The sequence below is a fragment of the Camarhynchus parvulus genome, chromosome 17, assembly GCF_901933205.1.
Source record: "Camarhynchus parvulus chromosome 17, STF_HiC, whole genome shotgun sequence".
Lineage (NCBI taxonomy): Eukaryota > Metazoa > Chordata > Aves > Passeriformes > Thraupidae > Camarhynchus > Camarhynchus parvulus.
Window position 1 is genome coordinate 1,961,380 of NC_044587.1, and position 20,520 is coordinate 1,981,899.

General features: G+C 47.0%; 1 protein-coding gene across 1 annotated transcript; it reads left to right on the forward strand.

Annotated features, from left to right (window-relative positions):
- The first annotated feature begins 5,766 nt into the window (after positions 1–5,766).
- Positions 5,767–20,209, forward strand: RAB14 (RAB14, member RAS oncogene family). Its single transcript, XM_030961216.1, has 8 exons — positions 5,767–5,949; positions 12,736–12,794; positions 13,669–13,722; positions 15,144–15,321; positions 16,361–16,427; positions 17,222–17,309; positions 17,614–17,644; positions 18,263–20,209. The coding sequence occupies exons 2-8, from the start codon at positions 12,743–12,745 to the stop codon at positions 18,438–18,440; spliced, it is 648 nt and encodes a 215-aa protein (XP_030817076.1). The 5' UTR covers positions 5,767–5,949; positions 12,736–12,742; the 3' UTR covers positions 18,441–20,209.
- The last annotated feature ends 311 nt before the right edge of the window (positions 20,210–20,520 follow it).

Below are 20,520 nucleotides of genomic sequence, written 5' to 3' on the forward strand. Positions count from 1 at the left end.
GGGCACCGGGACAGGGGCACGGCTCACCTGGGCACGGGTAGCCCGGCACAGTTACCCCCGGCACAGGTACCCAGGCAGTTTGCCTGGCACAGGTAGCCCGCAGCCGTGAGCCCAGACACGGCGCTGGTACCGCCCGTGCCCCCGGCCCCAGTGGGGCCGGACCCGCCGAGCCCCTCGGCCCCCGCGCGTTCCCGGAGTCCCCGCACGGGATCCCGGCCTCGTCTGCCCTTCGGCTGCCACATCTTCCCACCTCTTCAATGCCAGATCACGTCTGAATGCCTTGTTACATGAATTCCGTTGCTTGTTTTGTAATTTTCATGCAGTTACTGGTATGTCCACACCAAGCACACGTACAGGGGGTCTGTAGTACAGTCCCCTATCGATGACAGTCATTAATTAAACATCACTCTGGGATACAGTGGGGGATGTCCCAATAACCCATCCCCGAGGGCTGGGAGCTGTCAGTGTCCGTGCACACCCTGATCCTGATGGAAGGAGGACGGGCAGCACTGCTGGGACCAGCACTGCTGTGCCCTGGAGGCCAGGGACCTCTTCCTTCCTGTCCCCTATTTATGGTGACGCTGTCCTGCAGCCATGCTCCAGGCCATGTGTGCTGTGTGGATGCACAGATCAGTGTGTACAAATGTCCTCTTGGCCCTGAGCCACAGCAAGCCCAGCTCTGATGCTCACCAGCTACAGTGTCCCTCAGAACATCTCCATTACCACCCCTGGGCACTGGGTGAGCAGAGATCTGGGGAACAAATTGGGATTATACAGGTGACAAGTTATAATTGTTGGTTAGATAAGCCCTTTAAGCTCCTAAGAAGTTTGGTGTGACAATAAATTACTTGAACACCGTTAAGAGCACACATGAAGACGTGGACCTCATGGCTCATGAGCTTGGGAATGTCACACAGAGCACACTCATCCCTCCCGTGGTGGTTGTGTTTGAAGTTGGAGAAAGGAACACCATCCTTCAGAGCAATTTACCAGGGAGCGTTTTTTGTGAAACATTGTATGTAACAGCACATCTGAGAGCGAGTCAGACATCTCCAAAGGCACTCAAACAACAGAAATTTCTAACTTGCATTTCTTATGGAGTTTTTCCTCGGCACTACCAGTGAGTTGTGGTAAATCTAAGACAGGCAGGCAGGCCACAGACAGCTGTTGTTTTTCTTTGCTCTCTCCATCATGTAATCAGAGAACTGCCTTGTGCTCTTGAGAGGAGCACTGTACCGAGACAGTGCCACCCTGCAGTGGGTCCTCACAAAAAAGGTTTCTATGCCACCAACAATGCCTCCCCTTGCTGCTGGAATTGTGTGGAACAAAGACATGGTTATTGATAAAGCCAGTGGTGGGTATTTCTCCTCTGTCATGGCTGTAACTGAAGAAGTTTTTTGTTATGCTTTTGTGTATGAGAACATTATTAACCAGAATATTTTAGGTGGGCTAAGAACCATCTGCCATTTTGATTCTGAAGTCTGGAAGAACTGTGCATAACCAAGGCAGGAGCAAACCTTTCATTAAATCAGAAAGATCCTTTACAAAGAGGCACTGCCACTGCACAATCACACAGATTCTGTTCCCATAACTCATCTACTTGATGTTCTGCATCATGTTCATATCCTATCATGCATTTGTAACATCATTACACAGCTAAACCAAAAAGACTTGCCCATCAAATACGATTAATGCAAAATGACTTAGCCTTTTAAAAACACTATGTTCATTTAGTTTAAGTACTGTTAAATTGTAATGTTTCCATGGAAATTGTAGGTCCCCTTTTCCACCATTCAGCTGGAAATGCAGCTACACTTGTGCTGTTGAGGGACCTTGGCATGCTGAACCATTTGAGGGAGTTTCTTTCCAAGAAGCAACGTCTCAGTGCAGAGAGTGAGATGTGGAACCACAGAGGTTCAGAGCAGAACCAAGAGAGTCTCCTGATGTCAGAAACTGCTGTGATTGATGAGGAGGGCAGAAAGGTTTTCAGGGAGCCTTGTGCTGTGGCACTGCAGAGTCCTTCAGCAAGGAAACGCCTTGAGGAGGGGCACAAACCCCTGGAGGCTGTTCCTGTCAGCTCCTGAGGTTGCTTTCTGCCCAGAATCAGCTCTGTGTGGATCAATCCTTGCCTTGTGCAAGATGATTGACTCACCAAGTCTTTCAGCACTGTCAGGATCTGGTCTCTGGGCATGTTGTCATGTCAGCCAGGAAACCACAGCACTTGCATGCCTTTGAAAAGCAGATGCTGCTATTTTGCAGGCATTTCTACAACTGGTTTTGTGCTAAAATATAAGCTACTTGCTAAGGGCACATCGAAGTATGAATGCTTGAGGATTATGCTCAAGGCATCAGAGTTGAAAGGTGAACTCCAAAATAAGTCAAATGAAGTCAGCAAAGCTCAGATTTATCTTCAGTCAGGACAAAGGAGTCATGGTGAGCACTGACCCATCAAGTGGGCTCACTGCTGTGAGTATTTGGAAGTATTTCTCCATATCAATATTAAAGTTCCTGTGGAAAGGGGTCCACTTCCATTCCATACTGCCATTCCCACAAAATATTGACAGAGAGAATCCAGCTGAGCTGCATCTACTGACACCAGAATTACCATTGGCCCAAATGTTCTTCTATCATTAATCAGTTTAATTTGGAGCTTTGAGGTTTGTAGAAGTGCCAATGGGCTTGGGCTGCCTATTTTATGTGAGATGAAGGAACTAAAAAAGATAAAGAGGGAACTAAAAAAAACCTTGACCACAGGAACATTTCTACAGACACCACAAAACTGAAATGGTAAGAGATGAAAGGAGAACTGGGCAACTCAAAAATAAAATACAAGTAAAGACCAGTTAGTCATCTGTGACCAATCCAGTGTTACGTGATCAACTCCCACAGAAGTGCATTTCAAAGTAGTTCCTGAAAAATCCCATGTTCTCCCTTCTGTCTCTGTCTAGAGAAGCTTGAGCAAAGCCAGAAGATGAAGCTGAGGTTCAGGGGAGTAAGACAGACAGACAAACCTGACTTTAGCTACTTTTTTATTGTCTATTTGTGGCCTGACAGTTTAAATTCTGACAATTTGTCCTGCTTACTGCTGGACACTCTCTTTTCCTCGGGGAAAAGAGAGTGTTGCAGATAAAAAATTCCATTCAATCCCATCCTCTTCATGAATGCTGATGTGTAATTTAATCATATTTAGGTTTCTTACAAGGATGCATTCTAAAGAAGGAAGCAGATCCTACAGATCATTCTATGTAATTTATTTGCAAAGATGAAAATCCTCAAACCTTCTATCAACTGCATTAACTCAGTCTTTACTTTTCCTGGGGTTTGTGGTACAGAAATAAACCCACGAGCAAGGCTCACGTGAGCAGAACATTTGGATGCTGCTCCCTCTTGACAGAGGCCTCAGAAAGGGACACGTGGAAAAGGCTCTTCAAGAGGGGACTGACCCAGCAGAAATCCACAGGGAAGGGTGGGGCCATAGAGGAGGATTCCATCCCTGGCAATTTGGTATTGTTACCAATTTAGTGGGTTTTAATTACTGTTGTTAGGTTCTGTCCAGATGTTCACAATGAATGGGCTGAAGTCAGCCTTTTCTCAATAACTGTTGTTGAAAAACTGCTGCAGGCTTTCAAGCACTCACAAGAATAAAGAACCAAAGAAATGCAGATGCTGTTGCTCGATCCTCCTCGCTCATGGCTTCTGTTAACTTTAAACTTTGTAGGAATATTTGAGCAGAGCATATTAAATGATTCAAAAGCAGGAGCTTTGAAGCAAATCTGTATTGCCTTTTACATCATCTCAGAAAGGAAGCACTTTTACATAAAATATATTTGGGCATTTCAGTTAAAAAGCTGAATCTTATTCACATTTGGGTAATGGCTTTTAATTTTGTTGCAGGTAAGAAACAAAAGTAATTCTACCCATAACTGCTTCTCATTTCTGTTCACAATTAAAATTCCCCACAAGCCAGACTCCAGATTAAAGTGAACTGAGCCACCACAGTGATTTTCCGAGTTGTTGAGTAATCCTGAGGTGTCTCCATGGGCACTGCAGGGGAAGTGGCACCCTGTGAGTGTGACTGGAGAGCTGCAGGGTGAGGAAATCCACGGGGAGCCTGCGCCTGCCTGGGGGAAAGGGCTGCTTGGAATCCCCCTGGGAAAGAAGCTGCAGCTCCAATCAGCCACTGCCACCCTCCCATGGATAACAGCAATAATTATCTGTCACCAATTCCATCTTGTGAGAACAGGGAAGCTCACCCTGCCTGCCTGACTCTGCCAACACTGAAACACAGATAGAGAAGTCCTCGATGTATTTTCGCGTGTGATATTTGAACAATTCTGAATTTGAAAACCTCTCATTACAGTGTCTGTGTTAATAGACTCATATTTGGGGCAGCACCAGGGAAGTGTATTTTTTTCAAGCCAGTAAACCAGACTGCAACTGTGTCACAACAGTCAGGTCATTTTCCGTTTAAAGACTCCCTCTCGTGGAAATTATTGTCACTGGCTTGTTTTGACCTATTTTCCTAGTAAAAGTCACTCCATATAAGGTTTCGCAAAACTTGAAAAGGATTCCGTTGTAGTGTTGTCTGTTTCAAAGTTAGAACCCTGACAGTAACTGACGGGAGTCCTACATCTGTACTACATTGCCAGCAGATTTTGTATTTTTCTATTGAAAAATACAATTGAACTGAATTGAATTTTTGAATCTTTGCTTTTCATCGCTCAGAGATTTATTTATTTAGTGTGTAGATATAGGGGAAAAGAATTCTAATTGTTTTTCACCAGTGCTTTTCACTCTCTGAGGTTTCTGCCCAGGTAACAGGGAGTGTTATCCACCAAGCAGCTTCTCCCTGGTAGAGGTTGAGTAATAATTAGGGGGTGGCTGATTCATGGAAAGCAGAGGATTCCCTGGGTGTTGCTCAACATGGAAATAGAATTAGTAATGTCACAGTAATGGAGATGGAAAATGCCCATTCTGGAAAACACTTCCACAGAAATGTTATGGCAGTGGGGAAGCTGCAATTGGAATCTTGGACACTGACACACAGCAGAATCTGACGCTTTCCATAATGTGTGGGACTGAAATAAAATCCTTATTGGGGAAATTTATTGATACATTTTTACATGTCCTGAAACACCGATTTATTTTTTGAATCCCGTGAGTTCTGAGATTTGGGCAGTATGTTGTGGGTTTAGGTCTTTAGGATCGCATGCCACGAGTGTTTAAAAAGCCGATTTAAAATATTCAAAGCCCAAATGAACACCTTGGAGCATTTCACGGGACACACCGGATGATGTTACTGGAGACACACGGGGGGCTCTGGAGCCCCTCAGAGGTGCCGGACGCCGCTACAGCCCCGTACCTGCGCCGAGCCGGGCTGCTCCCGTTCGCACCGCGTCCCGGCGAGCCGGGGCTTCCGGGCGGGTCACTGTTGGCTTCCGTGCCATTTTCCAGGAGAACAGCGCGGAAATCCGGGATTTTCCGGGAGACCAGCGCGGAAATCCGGGATTTCCCGCGGTGCCCGAGGCCGCGCTCCGCCCTGAGGCGCCGCCGCGGCTCCTCCGCCCGAGGGCGCGCGCGCTCCCGCCCGGCCCCGCCCCGCGCCGCCCCCGCCCCGGCCCCGCCGCGCGCGCCGCTTCCGCCCCGCCCGGCCCCGCCCCTCGCGCCGGCGGGGGGCGGCGGAGCCTCGCCGGGCAGCGGCCGCCGTGATTGGCTGCGGCGCGGCGCTCTCGCGCCCACTCTTTGTGCGGCTCCGGCGCCCGTCGAGAGTGGGAGGGGAAACCCCGTGCGAGGGGCGCCGCCATCTTGGCTGCGGGGGTGATGGGGGCGCAGCGGAGCCGCGTCTGAGGCAGCGGAGCGAGCCCGGACCGAGCCGAGCCACACAGCCCGCGGGGCACCGGGCACCGCCCGCACAGCCGCGCTGCACAGCTCCCTGAGCCCCGAGCACAGGTACGGCGGGCTGCCAGCGCCGCCCACCCGGCCCGGCCCGGCCTGCAGCGCCAGGCCCCGCGCCGAGGCTCCGCCGGGCCGGGCGGAGCGGGGCGGGTCCCGGGCGGCCGCGCTCCCGGCCCGGTGCCGCCCCGAGCCGCGGCACGGCGGGCCCGCAGGGCGCCATGCGGCTCCCAGGGCGCTGCGGGCGGGCCCCGGGGCCGGCGGGGAGGGGAAGGGGCGGCCGGGCCGGCGGGGGGAGGCTGCGGGCAGGACTAGGCCGCTGTGCTCTGTGTCACCGCCGCCTCCCTCCGCTCCTCGGCACTGCACAGTCGGCCAACACCCGGCCACAGGCGATATTTTTATGTGTGTGTTTCTGTATCTCCCCCTTAAGAGCTGTTGCAGTTGCACGTAGGGTGTGTATGTGTATATTGTATCGTATATGTGGCTGATGTGCAGCGTTATCTCTACTTTTAATTGTTATATTGACCTGTGCCGTCATGAACTTTGACAGAAAAATAACTTTGAGGGTTGAGGGAAAAGCCACTTCCTATTTGAGAAAGCAGCGAAAGTATTCTAGACTGGGTTTTTTGTCAGAGCTTATTTAAGCTAAACAGAGTGAAATTCTTTTCTTTCTCCTAATTGTTTATTGCCTGTTTGCAGCACACCAAGTATCTGCAACACCTCTTGGTGGCTTTGTGTTGAATTGGAGTTGTTCTGAGTTATCCTTGCACTAAAGCCAGGCAGAGGTGGGGGTCTGCACTGGAGTGGCCCTGCCAGTGGCTCTGGAGGTTTACTCGCTGTGGCATTTGCTTTGAGACGGGGTAGATCTGTGTTGGGATGTTTTTCAGAGGCCCTTAGTGAGCAGGATTCACTCGGGTTGGCTGTATCCTAAACCATATCAAGCCCCAAGTCACCACATCTTTTACAGATGTTATCCTGTGGAATGGATTGCCTGGGATTGATTCCTGTCATGGTTTGGACTGAGGGGCCCTTGTGCTTGGGCAGTACTTGCTAATGGCAGGAAAAAACCTTGGGGAATTTAATTACTAAATGTCACAATTTAATCTGGTTTATAAAGGAATTTGCTAGCTTCCTGTAGGGATTTGAAAATGTCGTAAGTCTGAGTGGAAGGAAGAAGTTCCTCTTTTCCATTTTGTGAGTAACAAAAAAATGAGGAGTTCTTATGAAGGGCAGCAGTTTGGAAACAAACCTGTTCTACTGGAGGTACTGGGATGTAAAATGTAAATAATACTTTAAAATTACCTGCTCACTCCTGGGCATCTAATGAAACCTGGTTAAGATTGATTCTCATTTTGCTGAATCTTCCTGAAACAGGAGGTGGATCTCAGTTAATATTTACCTAAAACGTCTGTGACTTGTGTTTCCCTAGGTGGGGACTCCAGAGTGTTCTGATTTGTTGGAATGACAGAAAACTCTTCTGGTTTTGTATATTCTGTCCCACACTTAGCTGAGATCTCTGGACCTTGGTTCTCCTGCTGTGAGCAGACACACAACAGGTTGGAGTGTTCTGTAGGAAGAGGAGAGCAGGAGAAGTGAGGAGATACAAGTGGATAAAGGGTGGCTGAGGGCAGAAGGTGCTGGAGCTGATGAGGACAGGCAGGCATTGATTAGTTGAGCTCTGCTGCTGGGGTGTGGCTAGGGAGAATTGAGGTGTACACATATACATGCAGGAAGTTTAGGAAGCAAAATGGAGTAACTTAATGAGGCAGGATGTGAAACCAGTAGAAGGACAACCAGGACAAGGTGGGTGTGACTGGAGAGCTGGTGAGGAAAGTCAGAAAGTGAAGGTAGTGTGTTATGTAGCTTTGATTTAAAAAAAAAAATGAAGTTCTGGTGGAAGGAGAAGTGAAGGCCTTTAGAAAAACCTCCTAGGCCTCAGGCTCGGTGAAGGTGTTTGACATGATTGGGGAACATATCAAATGCATTTCTTTAAGAATAGCCTGGAAGGGGCTCTGCAGGGCTGCAGTCTGAGCCCCAGAGCCTGCAGGCCTCCTGTGCTGTCAGGGAAAGAGTAACCAGAGGTGGGAACAGTGGGGAAATGCAAAGTGATCCTGGCAGCAGCTCCCAGAGGCTGCTGGTGAACAGAGATCACCTCAGCCAGATTTCCTGTCTTGTGCTCATTGGATGCTTTGGTGAAATCCAAAGGGGGAAGCAGGGGAGGATGGCTCTGGAGGAGCTGAGGGATGAGTAAGGAGCTGGCCAGCAACAAGTGATGGTGTCACACAGGTGTGAAGGCTGCAGCAGGCTCTGAGGCTCCTCAGGGACCAGGCTCAGCAGGGCTTTGTAAAGCCAAACCTGCAAAAATGAATAAATAAGCAGAGCAGGGTGGCTGCAGAGCATCATCTTAAAGAGGGCTGAGGTGTTGATGTGGTTCAGGAAGACCTGGATGTCCTTGGTGTGTGAAAGCCAGAGAACCACAGTGGAATTTAATTGTAGCAGACCTCATAGCTTGCTGTGGCCAACAGACCTATAGGAATTCAGTGCTTGATAACATTTTTAATTGATAACAGAGCTGTTGTTACCTTCAGTGTGCTGTGATCTGACAGGTGACCATCACTGAAGCACTCACTGACTCTTTCTAGCAGCCTGCTGAATGAGGTACCAGTTGAACCACATTGTTCTGTGCTTGACAAAAGTCCTTATCAGGGGAAAGGTGCAATTGTGAAATGAAACAATTCTACCCCTCTCCAGCTCCCCCCCCTTATCAATCTTACTGTTGTCTGTTAATTAACATCCAAGTAATCTGCAGCTTCAACTGTGAGAGCTTTTCCTGCTGCACATCCTTGGAGGATGATGCACAGAACACCTGGCTGCCCAGATAGACCACAAAATACCTTTTGCTTCACAGTAACTACCCAGTGCTTCCCTGGCTCAGAGTGCTGTGCTCTGCAGGGATCCAGTAGCAGCTGGGCAGTGCTGAGTTTGAAGATGGTGGTTTTTCCCCCAGCTCTCATCCCTGCACATGGACCATCCATCAGCTGATGGTGTGAACCACAGCAGTGTCTCATAAACCCTCTGCATGCAGGTTTTGGTCTCCTTGCATAACACACCTGCTTTTTTTTGAGCATAAAGATACCAAATTTCTCCATGCAAATGATACCCAGTGAAGAGTTAAAGCTGTGTCCTTGAGCTGGAAGGAACTGCACAGGTCTCACAGAGGCTGGTATGAATCTGATATTTGCAGTTATGTTACTGTGATAAAGAATGTTACAGCAATGTGCCCCGAACAGTCTTACCTCAGGAAGTACAGATGTAGCTGATACTTGAAATAAGGCTTCGGTGAGATTTCTAAATATCTGTGTGCTGCTTGTTGATTAGAGGAGGAGATGTAGATGTACTGGTGTCTTATTAAAGGTCATCTTTAATGTTATTTAAAAAAAAAACCTGTAAGAAGAAGTTGATATATGGGAAATGGATTTGGTGACACTGCTCGCTGCAAAATTTCCAACTGTAATGTAAAACAGAAATGAATTGTATAGGCTTTCAAATGAGCATAAATCTGTGCTTGGTGAGATCCTCTGGCCAGTGGCCATCCTGCACTAAAGCTCTGGGCTCCAGGGCAGCCTTACCTGGAGCAGGGAGCCAGCACCGAGCTGGCAGCCTTGCCCAGAAGCTCCCAGACTAAACTTCTGCTTTCTGTTAACAGTAAACTCATGGCTGGTTAACTTTGATGTCACAGTGCCAGCATGGCTGAGGCTGAGCTCTGGATATTTTTGTGCAGCTTTCTCAGCCCTGCAGTTCTTGCTCTCCCAAGAGGAAAGAAAGCCCCATCCCCCTGTTGGAATCATTGAGCTTCACGTGTCTGGAGCAGAGAGGGTGGAGGCAGAACTCCAGTTCCTGCACATGGGTGATTCCTCTCAAGGCATCAGCCCCTTGCATTGACATGTAGCTGATAGTTTAGAATTCACTGACCCCTCTTGTGCCCTGTTCTTGTCTGGACTTCCTTCTTTCGTCTGCACTAAATGCTGAGGTGGTCAGTTTTCCAAGGCTGAATTCTCAGCAGGATTTCTGTGTTTAGTTGGTTGCAGTTTTTGTTTTCTCCTTCAGCGCAGAGTCCTTGTGGAATATCACTTCTATTCCAAGATCTGAGTACAGTTTGAATTCCTGCTAATCCTTATTGGAATTTGAGTGTTTAAAAGTTTATTTGGTTGTTTTAGTATTGCTTGGGTTTTTACTTGATTTTTTATTTAAAGGAATCATCTGTTCTCCAGAAAATATTCCTGACCTTTACTAATGGTTTGGAGTATTTCAGAATCTTTTCTGTAATGTGACCCTTGGAATAAATGTAATACCAGTAGTTTTTTGTATTGAAATAGCATAGTTAAGACTTTTTAACTTAGAGGGCATGCTGAAAATGATCATAGCTCAGCAAGCAGAAACAGCCTGACAAACAGAGCTGTATATTTAGCAATGAAGATCTAGTTGAGACTTGCTTCAAATTCAGTTTGTGACAGAGACTGCACAGAGTTCCAAGTTTGTCCATGCTTTAAAAAAAGTCCTCCTCACTTTCCAGACTTGGATTGCAGGATGCATTTCCCTCCTGGTTGGAACAGCAGAGCAGTTCAACATTGTTTACCACACAGTGATATCCTGAAGTCATGTGCTCAGAAACATGAAACTTCCCTGTGTTTGGAGTACTTGGCACTCCTTGGCCTCCTGCTCTTGGGAAGAGGAGAGGGCATGCAGGCTTCTGCAGATTTCATAGCCACACAGGTGCTTGGTTCCCTGTCTTGGAGTTCATGGTGCTGTTGGTTTGGTTGGGGTTGTTAACAGCATCAGTCAGTGGATATTTCCATCCTCAGAATGCACAGGAGATCTGTGGTGCATAGTGCTGCTCTTGGTGTCTTGTGGCTGTAACACCCAGCTGGTTTTTGTGGAAAACAGGGCAGTTCCTGCCCTCCTCCTGAAGTACTTGCATGTATAAATCAGTTTGTTCAAGCTTTCTTTTGTACTTCCAGTTACCTCAAGGAGCCCCAGTTTGGCCCTGGAGCTGAGCTGTGAGCGTGGTGCTCCTGCCCTGCCCAGGAAGGAGGTGGCAGGTGAAGGGTCCTGCAGGAACATGTGCTTTGTGTGCCCAGTTTACTGTGCTGGGACATGCCGGGGAAGAAAGAGAACATAATGTGTGAAGATGTTCAGGAAACTTGAAGGACTGGATGTTTCCACAGTGACACATTCCTTTGGAACTCAATATGGAGCAGTGACTTGTCTTTATTTACTGCTGTTGAAAATAACCATTCACGTGTTGAAGCTGGTACTGTAATTCTGGAATCTTCCAGGAAATAAAGCAATAAAGCTGCTGGCTTGCTTGCTAAATTAGTGTCCAAAATTGTCAGTTTATTTCCTATCTTGGAATAAACTTGGTTCAGTAGAATAGTGTGTGTCTCTGTTGGATTTAGCAGAGATGCTTTGTGTTCTGCCTGGGACAGAAGGACCCAGGAGTGTTTCCATCTCCTGAGCCAGGCGTGGAGGGGAGACAAGGTGCACTGCCTGGCACTCAGCAAACCCTCTGAGCTGCTCTGGGAGTTGTTCCCCTCCCAGGTCTAGATAAGCATGTTTGCCTCAAATCTCAGTGCTGGGAAGCAGAGGCTGCTGGCTCTGAGCTGGGAATGAGATTTGTTCATCTTTCTTACAACTGCAGTTTGTTGAGAGGGATTAATTGTGGTGCAAGGAACGGTGCTTTGCTTTTGAGAAAGTCCCAGGCCTGGAAGCTTTCCTCTGTATTTCTTTCCAGTATTGGTTTCATTTGTCATGTGAATGACACATGACCTAATGAAAATCTTTCTAGGCTCCAGCAGTGTTCCTTGTAAGGAGTACCATGTGTTTGTAATGGCTGGCTATCTGCCCTGCAGGAGCAGCAAGGGAAGTGCTGAATTCCTGCTAGAAATTTTCCACTTGCTTAACTGATCAGTGGATCCAGTTTAACTTAAAGCCTGGGACCAAACCAGGCATTTCCCATCTTTAATGTTACCTGGCAACATCTGGCTTTTACAGATGTGTAATCCTGGCTAACTGATGTGTTAGTTAGCAAGTCAGCTTTCACTCCTTGCAGATTTAAACAGCCGAAGCCAGTTCTAATTCCCTCGACATTTAGGAAAATTCTGGAATGTTAGAAGTATTTTGACTGCCTGTTAAAAGAGAGAAACTGCTCAGCAGCCTGGCTGTAGCACTGCTGTGCTGACAAAGCCACAGAGATGTTAACCAACTTCCTGAACATCTGATTTGTGGCTTGCAGCGCTTTTCTGACATGGACAGGCAGCTCCCCAGGCCCCAGTTAAGGCTACTACAGCATTCTTTTAAATCTTAGCTGTTTGCTGCAAGCTGCATTGCTTCCTTTCTTCTGTTGCAAGTCTTAAAAGTGTGAGGTAATAGTTCCAACTTGCTGGTTTTGTTAAATCTCTCCAGGTTTTGTGCTGGAGTCAGATTTTATTTTGGGTTGATCCATCAGCTCTTTGACGGGTGAGTGCTGGTCTGGCAGTGACTGTGCAGAGCAAGGAGGGACGGAGCTTTTCAGCAGCTTTAAGTCCTTCTGGATAAAATTGATAATCTGTGTTTCTACTTGGAGACCTTGCTGACGGGCTCAGAGCAAGCAATGTGGGAACTTTGCTGGCTGTGCCACTCATTCAGTGACACTGGGGAGCTACACAGATTTGAACTGTGAATGAAAGGGTGGCTGGGGGAGAGAGGAAGAGGATTTTTTGTGTTTATATGAACTAAACTGGATGATGTGGGTCACCTTGAGAGAACAAGTATCGGTTCTGACGTGTTCTCTTTTTTTTATTTTAGTGCCACAATGGCAACTGCACCTTACAACTATTCCTACATCTTTAAGTACATCATTATTGGTAAGTACCAGTGGGCTCACACCTGTGGATGCTCTGTGTGGGTACATGAGGAGCCTGTGGCTGTGCCAGGCTGCTTTCAGTCTGTGCTTGTCCCACCTCAGTCCCCACAGGTCACCACACTTCTCTACAGCTTCAGCATTTACTGGAGCATTTTGCATCATTAATCTCAAAGGTTTTAGAATTTATGTTGAAGGCATGAGTGCTGATTGGAAACCATTGCATGAGGCTCATAAACCTCTGTCAGGCTGTATTTTTGTGTTTAAATGTTGCTTTTAGCTGCAGCTTCCTTGGCTGCTTAGTCAGGGACTCTAAGGGATTGCATTTATTGCTGTCCTGGAAGAACTGGTCTTACTGTTAATTGTTTAATTGTTAATGATCTTGTGTAGGTGTAAATGATCTGCAGGTTTGTAAGTCAGGCTGCTGTGACAGCCTCAGCCTGTGGAAAAGTTGGTTCTTAAAAGATCTTGCTGTGTCTCACTCTTGGCATTGTGCAAGAGGATCAGTGGAAATAAAGCAATTTCTTGAGGTGTTCTGGATGGTTGTCAGTATTTTGATGTTCTCACCACAGTAAGACAGGAGCAAACATCAAGTATATTTTACATTTCAGTTTCTTCAGCTGTACTTTTTATAACCTTGTGAAATACAATTATAAAATCAGTAATACAAATTAACTATTTCATGAGTGATCTGCTCTTGCTTGCAAGCTGTATCTGTAGCCAAAGCTTTAGTGGCAAGTTGATAAATTCAAGGCTATAGCCAGGGATAGAACACTGCCCATCTGACCTGAGAAATGAATGTCTCTGTACCATTTGTTGTGTGGGAGGAAGAAAATGTGCTTGTTGCAACAATGATTTAACTATTCTTTCTGCAACAGGGGACATGGGTGTAGGAAAGTCCTGTTTGCTTCATCAATTCACAGAAAAGAAGTGTGAGTATTTCAGTTCATGATATTTATTCTAAGTGGCATTTTCATCCCTTTTCCCTGCCTGTTTCCATCATGCATGAGCTCAGTTTGGTCTGTCTTACTCTCTATGAGCTTGGATTGTACTGGGTCACATTTCTGGTTTGAGTTCAGCAGATGCAGAAACAAATATTGATGTAGTTATGGCAAAACCTGCTCCAGCCAATCCTGCCTGTGAGGAGTGGGAGGACTGGATCTGATTTTACAGCTTTTCTGTGGATTTTGATATGGACAAAGAGAAGTTTTGTGTCTGAGCTTTGCATGTTTTCAGTATTGGTGTAGCTTGATCACAAGCAGTTGGAGTTTTTAGTGCTGTTAAGGAGTTCAAAAGGAAGAAAAAAAATTTTCCTTAGAGTTCTGGTTTGCAGCCTAAGCAGCCCTGCAGGACACTTGGCCTGCCCTGGGTGATGGTGTTTAGGGCTTGCTGCAGTCTCTCTCAGATGAAACATTTTCTCATGTTTTATCATCACTAATTAAGAATCAGGTTCAGTTCCTGCTGGTGTGTGTTGCACTGGGCTTTGCAGCAGCTGTTGCCTCACTCAGTGAGTAAGTCTGGAGCTATTGCTCAGTACGGGCATCACCATGTGCTGCTTGAGATGAGGTAACAAGTGGGTAGGAGCTGCAGTTTAAATATTTGTTTTCCACTAGAAACAGGAACTTCTGACTGTTGTTTTTAATGAAAATGCACTATCAGCCAGTTATTTAAAAGGCATTTTGCACATGGTCACACTGTCCATGAGGAGAAAGTTGTGTCAGCACCAAGCCAAAGCAGTACAACCAAACTGACGTGCCAAACACCTCTGCCCCTAATTCTAGGTAGCCTCAGTAGCTCCTCTTCCTGTGTTTTCTTGATCTTCCTCAAAGATGAGCTTATTAACAGGAGTTTATCATAACTAGAAAGATGCCTTTTTGGATTTGATTTGGTGTGTTTGTAGCTGCTTATGAAACTGGCATTTTCTTGGACAATCATGCTATTGCCCTGTCTGAACCAACTTGGGTGTTTGTTTTTGAAAATGTGACAGACTTTTTAACTGTATCTTTCTTGGTAATTCCCTAAAAATTATCTTTTCCTACTGCATTAAAATAGTTAACCTTCTGCAAGGATAGACTGGGAGTCAGCTGACTTGGTACCTTCTGATATGTATGGCCAAAGAGCAGCAGAGAAGGCAAGGAATTTTATAACTGTTCTTAAAACTAACAGCAGCTCAGGAAATGGAGCATTTTGTTTCTGGTTAAGTGATGCAGTTTGGGAACTGTAGCTGTAAAAATGCTTTTTTAGAGATTGAAAATCAAGTAAAGATAACTGAAAACTTGTGATAGTAATATTTTTGCAGCAAGGAAACCTTGTCCTAGGAAGATCTGATCTTTGCTCTTATTTTTCATGACAGTTATGGCAGACTGTCCCCACACAATTGGTGTTGAATTTGGCACAAGAATAATTGAAGTTAGTGGCCAAAAAATTAAACTACAGATCTGGGATACAGCAGGACAAGAGAGATTCAGGGCTGTCACACGAAGCTACTACAGAGGAGCAGCAGGAGCTCTCATGGTCTACGACATCACCAGGTAAGGGCAGCAGAGCTCTGGCTGTGCTGCTGAGGTTGGGACGTACAGCCCTGTAGGTGCTGTCTGTCTGTCTGTCCCTTGGCTCAGAGGCTGTGTGTGTGTCTGGCTGTGCAGCATCCTGCCTGCCACACCTTACCTAAACACCCCAGTGGTTAAAGAGCTGCAGATGAGGCACAGGGAGTGATGAGAGCAGCTTTTCTTGGAAAATCACACAGCTGATGAGCCTGAGGAGTTTGCATTTCAGGCTGTGACTGCCCATGTGTTGAAGTGTTTAAAAGAACTGGCTCTGCCTGTGGAATCTGCTGTTCAGCAGGTAGCTGTTGCTGCTGTGGAGGGCCTGGCAGTGCTGCTCACCTGCAGGGGCGTCCTCAGGGGCCCAGCAGAGCCACAGTGAACGTGCAGAGCTGCCCGTGGTGTGTGGGGAGAGAGCCTGGCCTCAGCCTGACCTGAGCTTCCTCCCTGGCAGCCTGGCACTGCACAGCAGCCACCCTGCCCTGCCTTCCTCTAGAGCTGACAGCTAAAGATGCTGCTCAAACAATAGTGCATCAGATGCAACATGAAATACTTCTGCTTTCACACATCTCTCATCTTCCTCTGGGGCTGTTCTTGATACTCTTCAGGCACCTCTTTGTTTTTTCCTGCATATGTAGGTGTATTTCCTGTTTGTGTAAATCTTGATTAAAACATGACCTTGTGCAGTTTGTTACTGAAGTGCTGTTCTGCTGCACTGTGTTCTGTAAGAGTATTTGACAGGAAACCTTTAACACGTTCTATTGAAAACAGCACCAGCCTGGTCTGTGTGCAGAACGTGGTTAGCAGTGGGGACTGGTCTGGCTTTCCACTGGCAGTGTAAGAGCTGCTCCAAGGGTTTAAAGTTGACTTGAATTTGTGGTCTGAGTCCACACTGCTGCTGTTTTGTCTGTCTTGAGGTGGGGAGAAGAGCAGGGATGATGGATGTTGCTGTGTTTTGATGCTGACTGTGCTGTTGGCACCTAAATATTTTATAAAAGGCTAAAAGTGTCCTCTTGATTCTTTGCAGAAGAAGTACATATAATCACTTAAGCAGCTGGCTGACAGATGCAAGGAACCTCACCAATCCAAATACTGTAAGTTGGACTTCATTTAGCTTAAAAGCAAGATTGCTTCTCCCTGAGGAAGTGGTGGGAGGCTCAGACCAAAGCACTGCAGTGGTCTCTGCAAGAGCTGCCTGTGTTTTCTGCACTGCTCCTGTCCCCACTTGCAGAGTGCAGTGATTCACTTCCCTACTGCAGCTGCAGCAAAAGGGCTTCCTCTAAGTCTTCTTGTGCCACTCACCTTTCAGGGTCTGGTTGAAGCAGTTGGAGACAAAACTGGGATGAAATCTGCACCAGCCTTGATTGTGTTATTCCTCCTTGCTTTGTGTCAGTAATGAGGTGAATGCTGTCCTTAGGCTGGAATGTAAATTGGATCTCCAGCAAAAGCTGACCAGGTTTTGTGGAGGAAGATCCTTCTGGGTCTCTCTGCCCATACCACAGAGCTGTTGTTCTTCAGCCTGTTCCTGAATGCCTCTAAAATACTTTAGCACCAAACTGATGAGAAAACTAAAGTTTCTGTCGATTCTGTCTGGTGATTAAGCAAATACCAGAAGTGGCTCAAGGTACAGCTCACATGAGTAAAGAGCAGCTTTTTAGGACCTCATCTCATGAGAACACCCTCAAGCCTTGGAAAGTGACAGCTGGAGATGCTGTTCCTGCTTTCCCAGAGTGGGGAATGCTAGAGCAGAGTTCTCCTGAAGGCTTCTGTAGATAATCTGCTCTGCCTATTTCCTTTTGGGTTTTTAAAAAGTCTCTTTAATAATGAAGGTGGCAGTGAAAAGGCTCTTAAGCTTTTTCCTAGACTAACTTTTTCTCTCCTGACCCAGGTGATAATCCTCATAGGAAACAAAGCAGACCTGGAAGCACAGAGGGATGTTACATATGAAGAAGCCAAACAATTTGCTGAAGAAAATGGTGTGTTTTTTTTCTCTTGAGCTGGTACTTTCCTACAAGGTAGTGATGTTAAAGTGAATCCTCAGCATTGATAGCTGCAAGCTTACACTTCCAGAGTGATGGAATTGTATGTACAAACTCCTGCTGTGCCTCAGGCAGTCTGGTAACTGTGTGTAGTTCTAGAAATCAGCTTGTGTTGATGCCTTAACATAGTCACAAAAGCTAAAATAGTGTCTTGCAAGTAATGGGAAGGTCGTGGTGTGTCTGACTTTGGGCTCTCTGAGGTGTGTTGTGCACTGACTGTTAAACCTCTGTCTCTGAACAGGTTTATTGTTCCTTGAAGCAAGTGCAAAAACGTAAGTGACTTTTGGCTTTGGTGATGTTCACATTGGTCTGTTTGTCGTGTCTTGAAAGTAACTTGGAACTGAGAGCTCTGGCTGCATTTCAGGCAAAGACTGGTTGAATTCAAATGAGCTGATTTGGATTTCAGGCCTTATTTAAGTGTGGAATGTGTTCGGTGTGTAAAGGGTTCCTTCCCCTGGCTGTTCAGAGCTGCAAGTTTGGTCTGTAGGCAATGACCAGCCCCTCCAGTAACTGAAGAATTGCTGTGCCACGCTTGGGGCTGGCTGTGTCACTGGGGGATCCCCAGGGCCACCAGGAAATGTGGCTCCCACTGGCACCTGTCAGAACAGAACTTTGTAACAAAAAGAGGTTCTGATCCATAGTGGCTCCCTTGGCTTTAAGTCTCTCAGAACTGTCCTGTGCACGTGGCTTGATGCCTTGGCTTATTTTTGCTCCTCAGTTCTTTGGCACAAATTCTTTATTCCTGCTGGTCCTGATAGGGGTGTGAGGCCAGGGAGGGCTTGCCCTGTGCCAGGGCTGGGCTGTTGGGCTGAGGAGGAGGGCACAGTGCCTGCCCAAATCCCTCTGGAAGCAGCACTGCAGCCCCAGTAACTCCTGCTGCTCTCTTGCAGTGGAGAGAACGTGGAGGATGCGTTCCTGGAGGCTGCCAAGAAAATCTACCAGAACATCCAAGACGGAAGCCTGGACCTGAACGCGGCCGAGTCGGGCGTACAGCACAAACCGTCAGCCCCGCAGGGGGGGCGGCTAACGAGTGAACCCCAGCCCCAGAGAGAAGGCTGTGGCTGCTAGTGACCCCTCCGTGGCTCCTCCTGACCCCTCACCTCTGGCTCTAGGGAGTGGTGCTTTTGACCGCTTCCCCATCTTCTGTACATCTTACTGGGTTTAATTAAAACTCTGAGACAAGTTTAACACAGTACTAAACTGCTAAACAACTTTAGATGTAATCAGGTTATCAAAGGCAAGTAGAGTAATAAAACCTCTCCTGCATGGTAAATCTAGAAGTTTTTTTTTCCTTGATTGTCCTTGTGATAGTGTCACCGATACATAATTTAAACTGAGCACTGATGCTGGACTCCTGATTTTACACTTTTGCAGGGCTTTGTCTTGTATGGTTTATTTTATGGTTCTTTGGCCTTTCTTCCCCACCTCTAACTGTTCAAGCTGTCAGTAGTAAAGGATAAGTTTTTGCTGTGAAATGACTTCTGATGGTAGCGAGGGGCTCTGTAATGATGTGCTTTTGTTGGAAGAATTCCCTGTGGGATGTGCTGGGGTCGGGGTGGCGCAGGGAAGCGATCTGTTCATTCTTGTGCTCAATAGCTTTACGTCATTCTTTTGCCACTTTTATCCTTTACCTTTGTTAACAGAACGTAAATATGTATAAAATTTGAAGGAACTGAGCTAACAGTTAAATACATCCTGTGTATATGATTTTAATGAAGAAAATGATGCCTGGCATTAGAGCAGTGTGTAAGAACCCCCCGTTTGTACAGTCTGAGCTCTCTGCGCCCCCGTGGCAGCACAGCCCAGCTGGGGCTGCAGCTGCTGGGTGTCACTTGCAGGGTCCCCATGGTGCTGGGGACACAGACATTAACACTAGTGGGGTGTGGCTCTCATTCTGCACTGTGCAATGCTCCCCTCTGCACTCGGCAGTGCTCTGCCTGCTTCTCTTTGGCATTCTCGGGCTTCAGCCGTGGCCGGGCTCTCGCACACCTCCCGCTTTTGTACCTGTAACTTTGGGACTGGGCAGAGGCTGAACTGGACAGTTGGAACAACGTGTGCTCTCTAGGGATTTTTAACTACTCTTGTATTTTTTAACAGTGCTGTGTGAGGGGTCTTTTTTAAGGGTTTTGCTTCAAGCTTTCAAGTACATCCTTCCTGGGGTGCCACAGCCTGGCCTGTGTGTGAGGGGGTGTCACGTGGTGACCCTGCCTGGGGGGGTGTTGCTGCACTCATGTGGGGTTTTACTGAGGCTCCTTGTGCAGCTTCACTTGGAAAACATCACAAGGTTTTAAAATGGAAGGGGGTAGGTGCTTAACCACAATCCAGTGTACCACTTCAGGCTTACTGCAGTGTTTCAAATACAAAGTAGTCTGAAAATCCCTCTCTAGACACTAAAACTCTACAATGTTCAGACTTGTAAGTAACCACTGGTACCAGAGTATTGTACAGTCAATGTTAAATAAAAGCCAAAACTGGAATGTGCAGACAATAGGATTTGGGTAACTTGTGTGCTGTCCCTTTGTTTGTCTGGTTAGTCCTTTTTTAACTCCTGTTCCTCAGTAGATGGGTATGTTCAAGATCTCCAGCTCCTGCATCCTGCTTAACCCAAGGCTGCACCAGGGTTTGCCCAGGGACCACGACCTGCTGCTGATGTGAAGTCAGTGTTGTAATGACTACAGCTTGTTGAGGTGCAATACCTGTACTCCCAGAGTAAGTTACAGTAGGTCTTATTGTTTCTGTCACAGAAAGGATCTGTTTGGACTGCTGTACTCCTCATTTGATGTAACAATGCTATTAATCTAAATATTTGTAAATAAAGTACCTGTATCTAGATAAACGTCCCTGCTGTGTGTGACTTGCTCTGGCCCTCTGTGCTGAGGGTGGGACCTGAGGGGAGAGAGCTCCTTGGAGTGCTGGGATTTGTGCTCAGCCTTCACCCTGGGCCTTTCCCAGAGGAATCTGCCAGTGGCTCCCAGAGCTGCTCTCGTAGGGAAGCAGGGCTGGGTGTGTCTGTTCCCAGTGAACTCTGACAATGGCTGCATAGAAAATGTTATCTTAAAAGAGGATGAGAAAGGGCAAGACTGAGGCTGATTCCAAAGCCCATCCCTGGGAAAGGGTGGGGAGGGCTGGGACAATCCCTGCACAGCCA

Bases quoted from the DNA above. Each gene is read 5' to 3' on its own strand.
- RAB14 (XM_030961216.1), top strand. From the start codon at position 12,743: ATGGCAACTGCACCTTACAACTATTCCTACATCTTTAAGTACATCATT. The intron at 15,322-16,360 runs GTAAGGGCAGCA...GATTCTTTGCAG, and splicing joins ATGGTCTACGACATCACCAG to AAGAAGTACATATAATCACT. The intron at 17,310-17,613 runs GTGTGTTTTTTT...GTCTCTGAACAG, and splicing joins ACAATTTGCTGAAGAAAATG to GTTTATTGTTCCTTGAAGCA.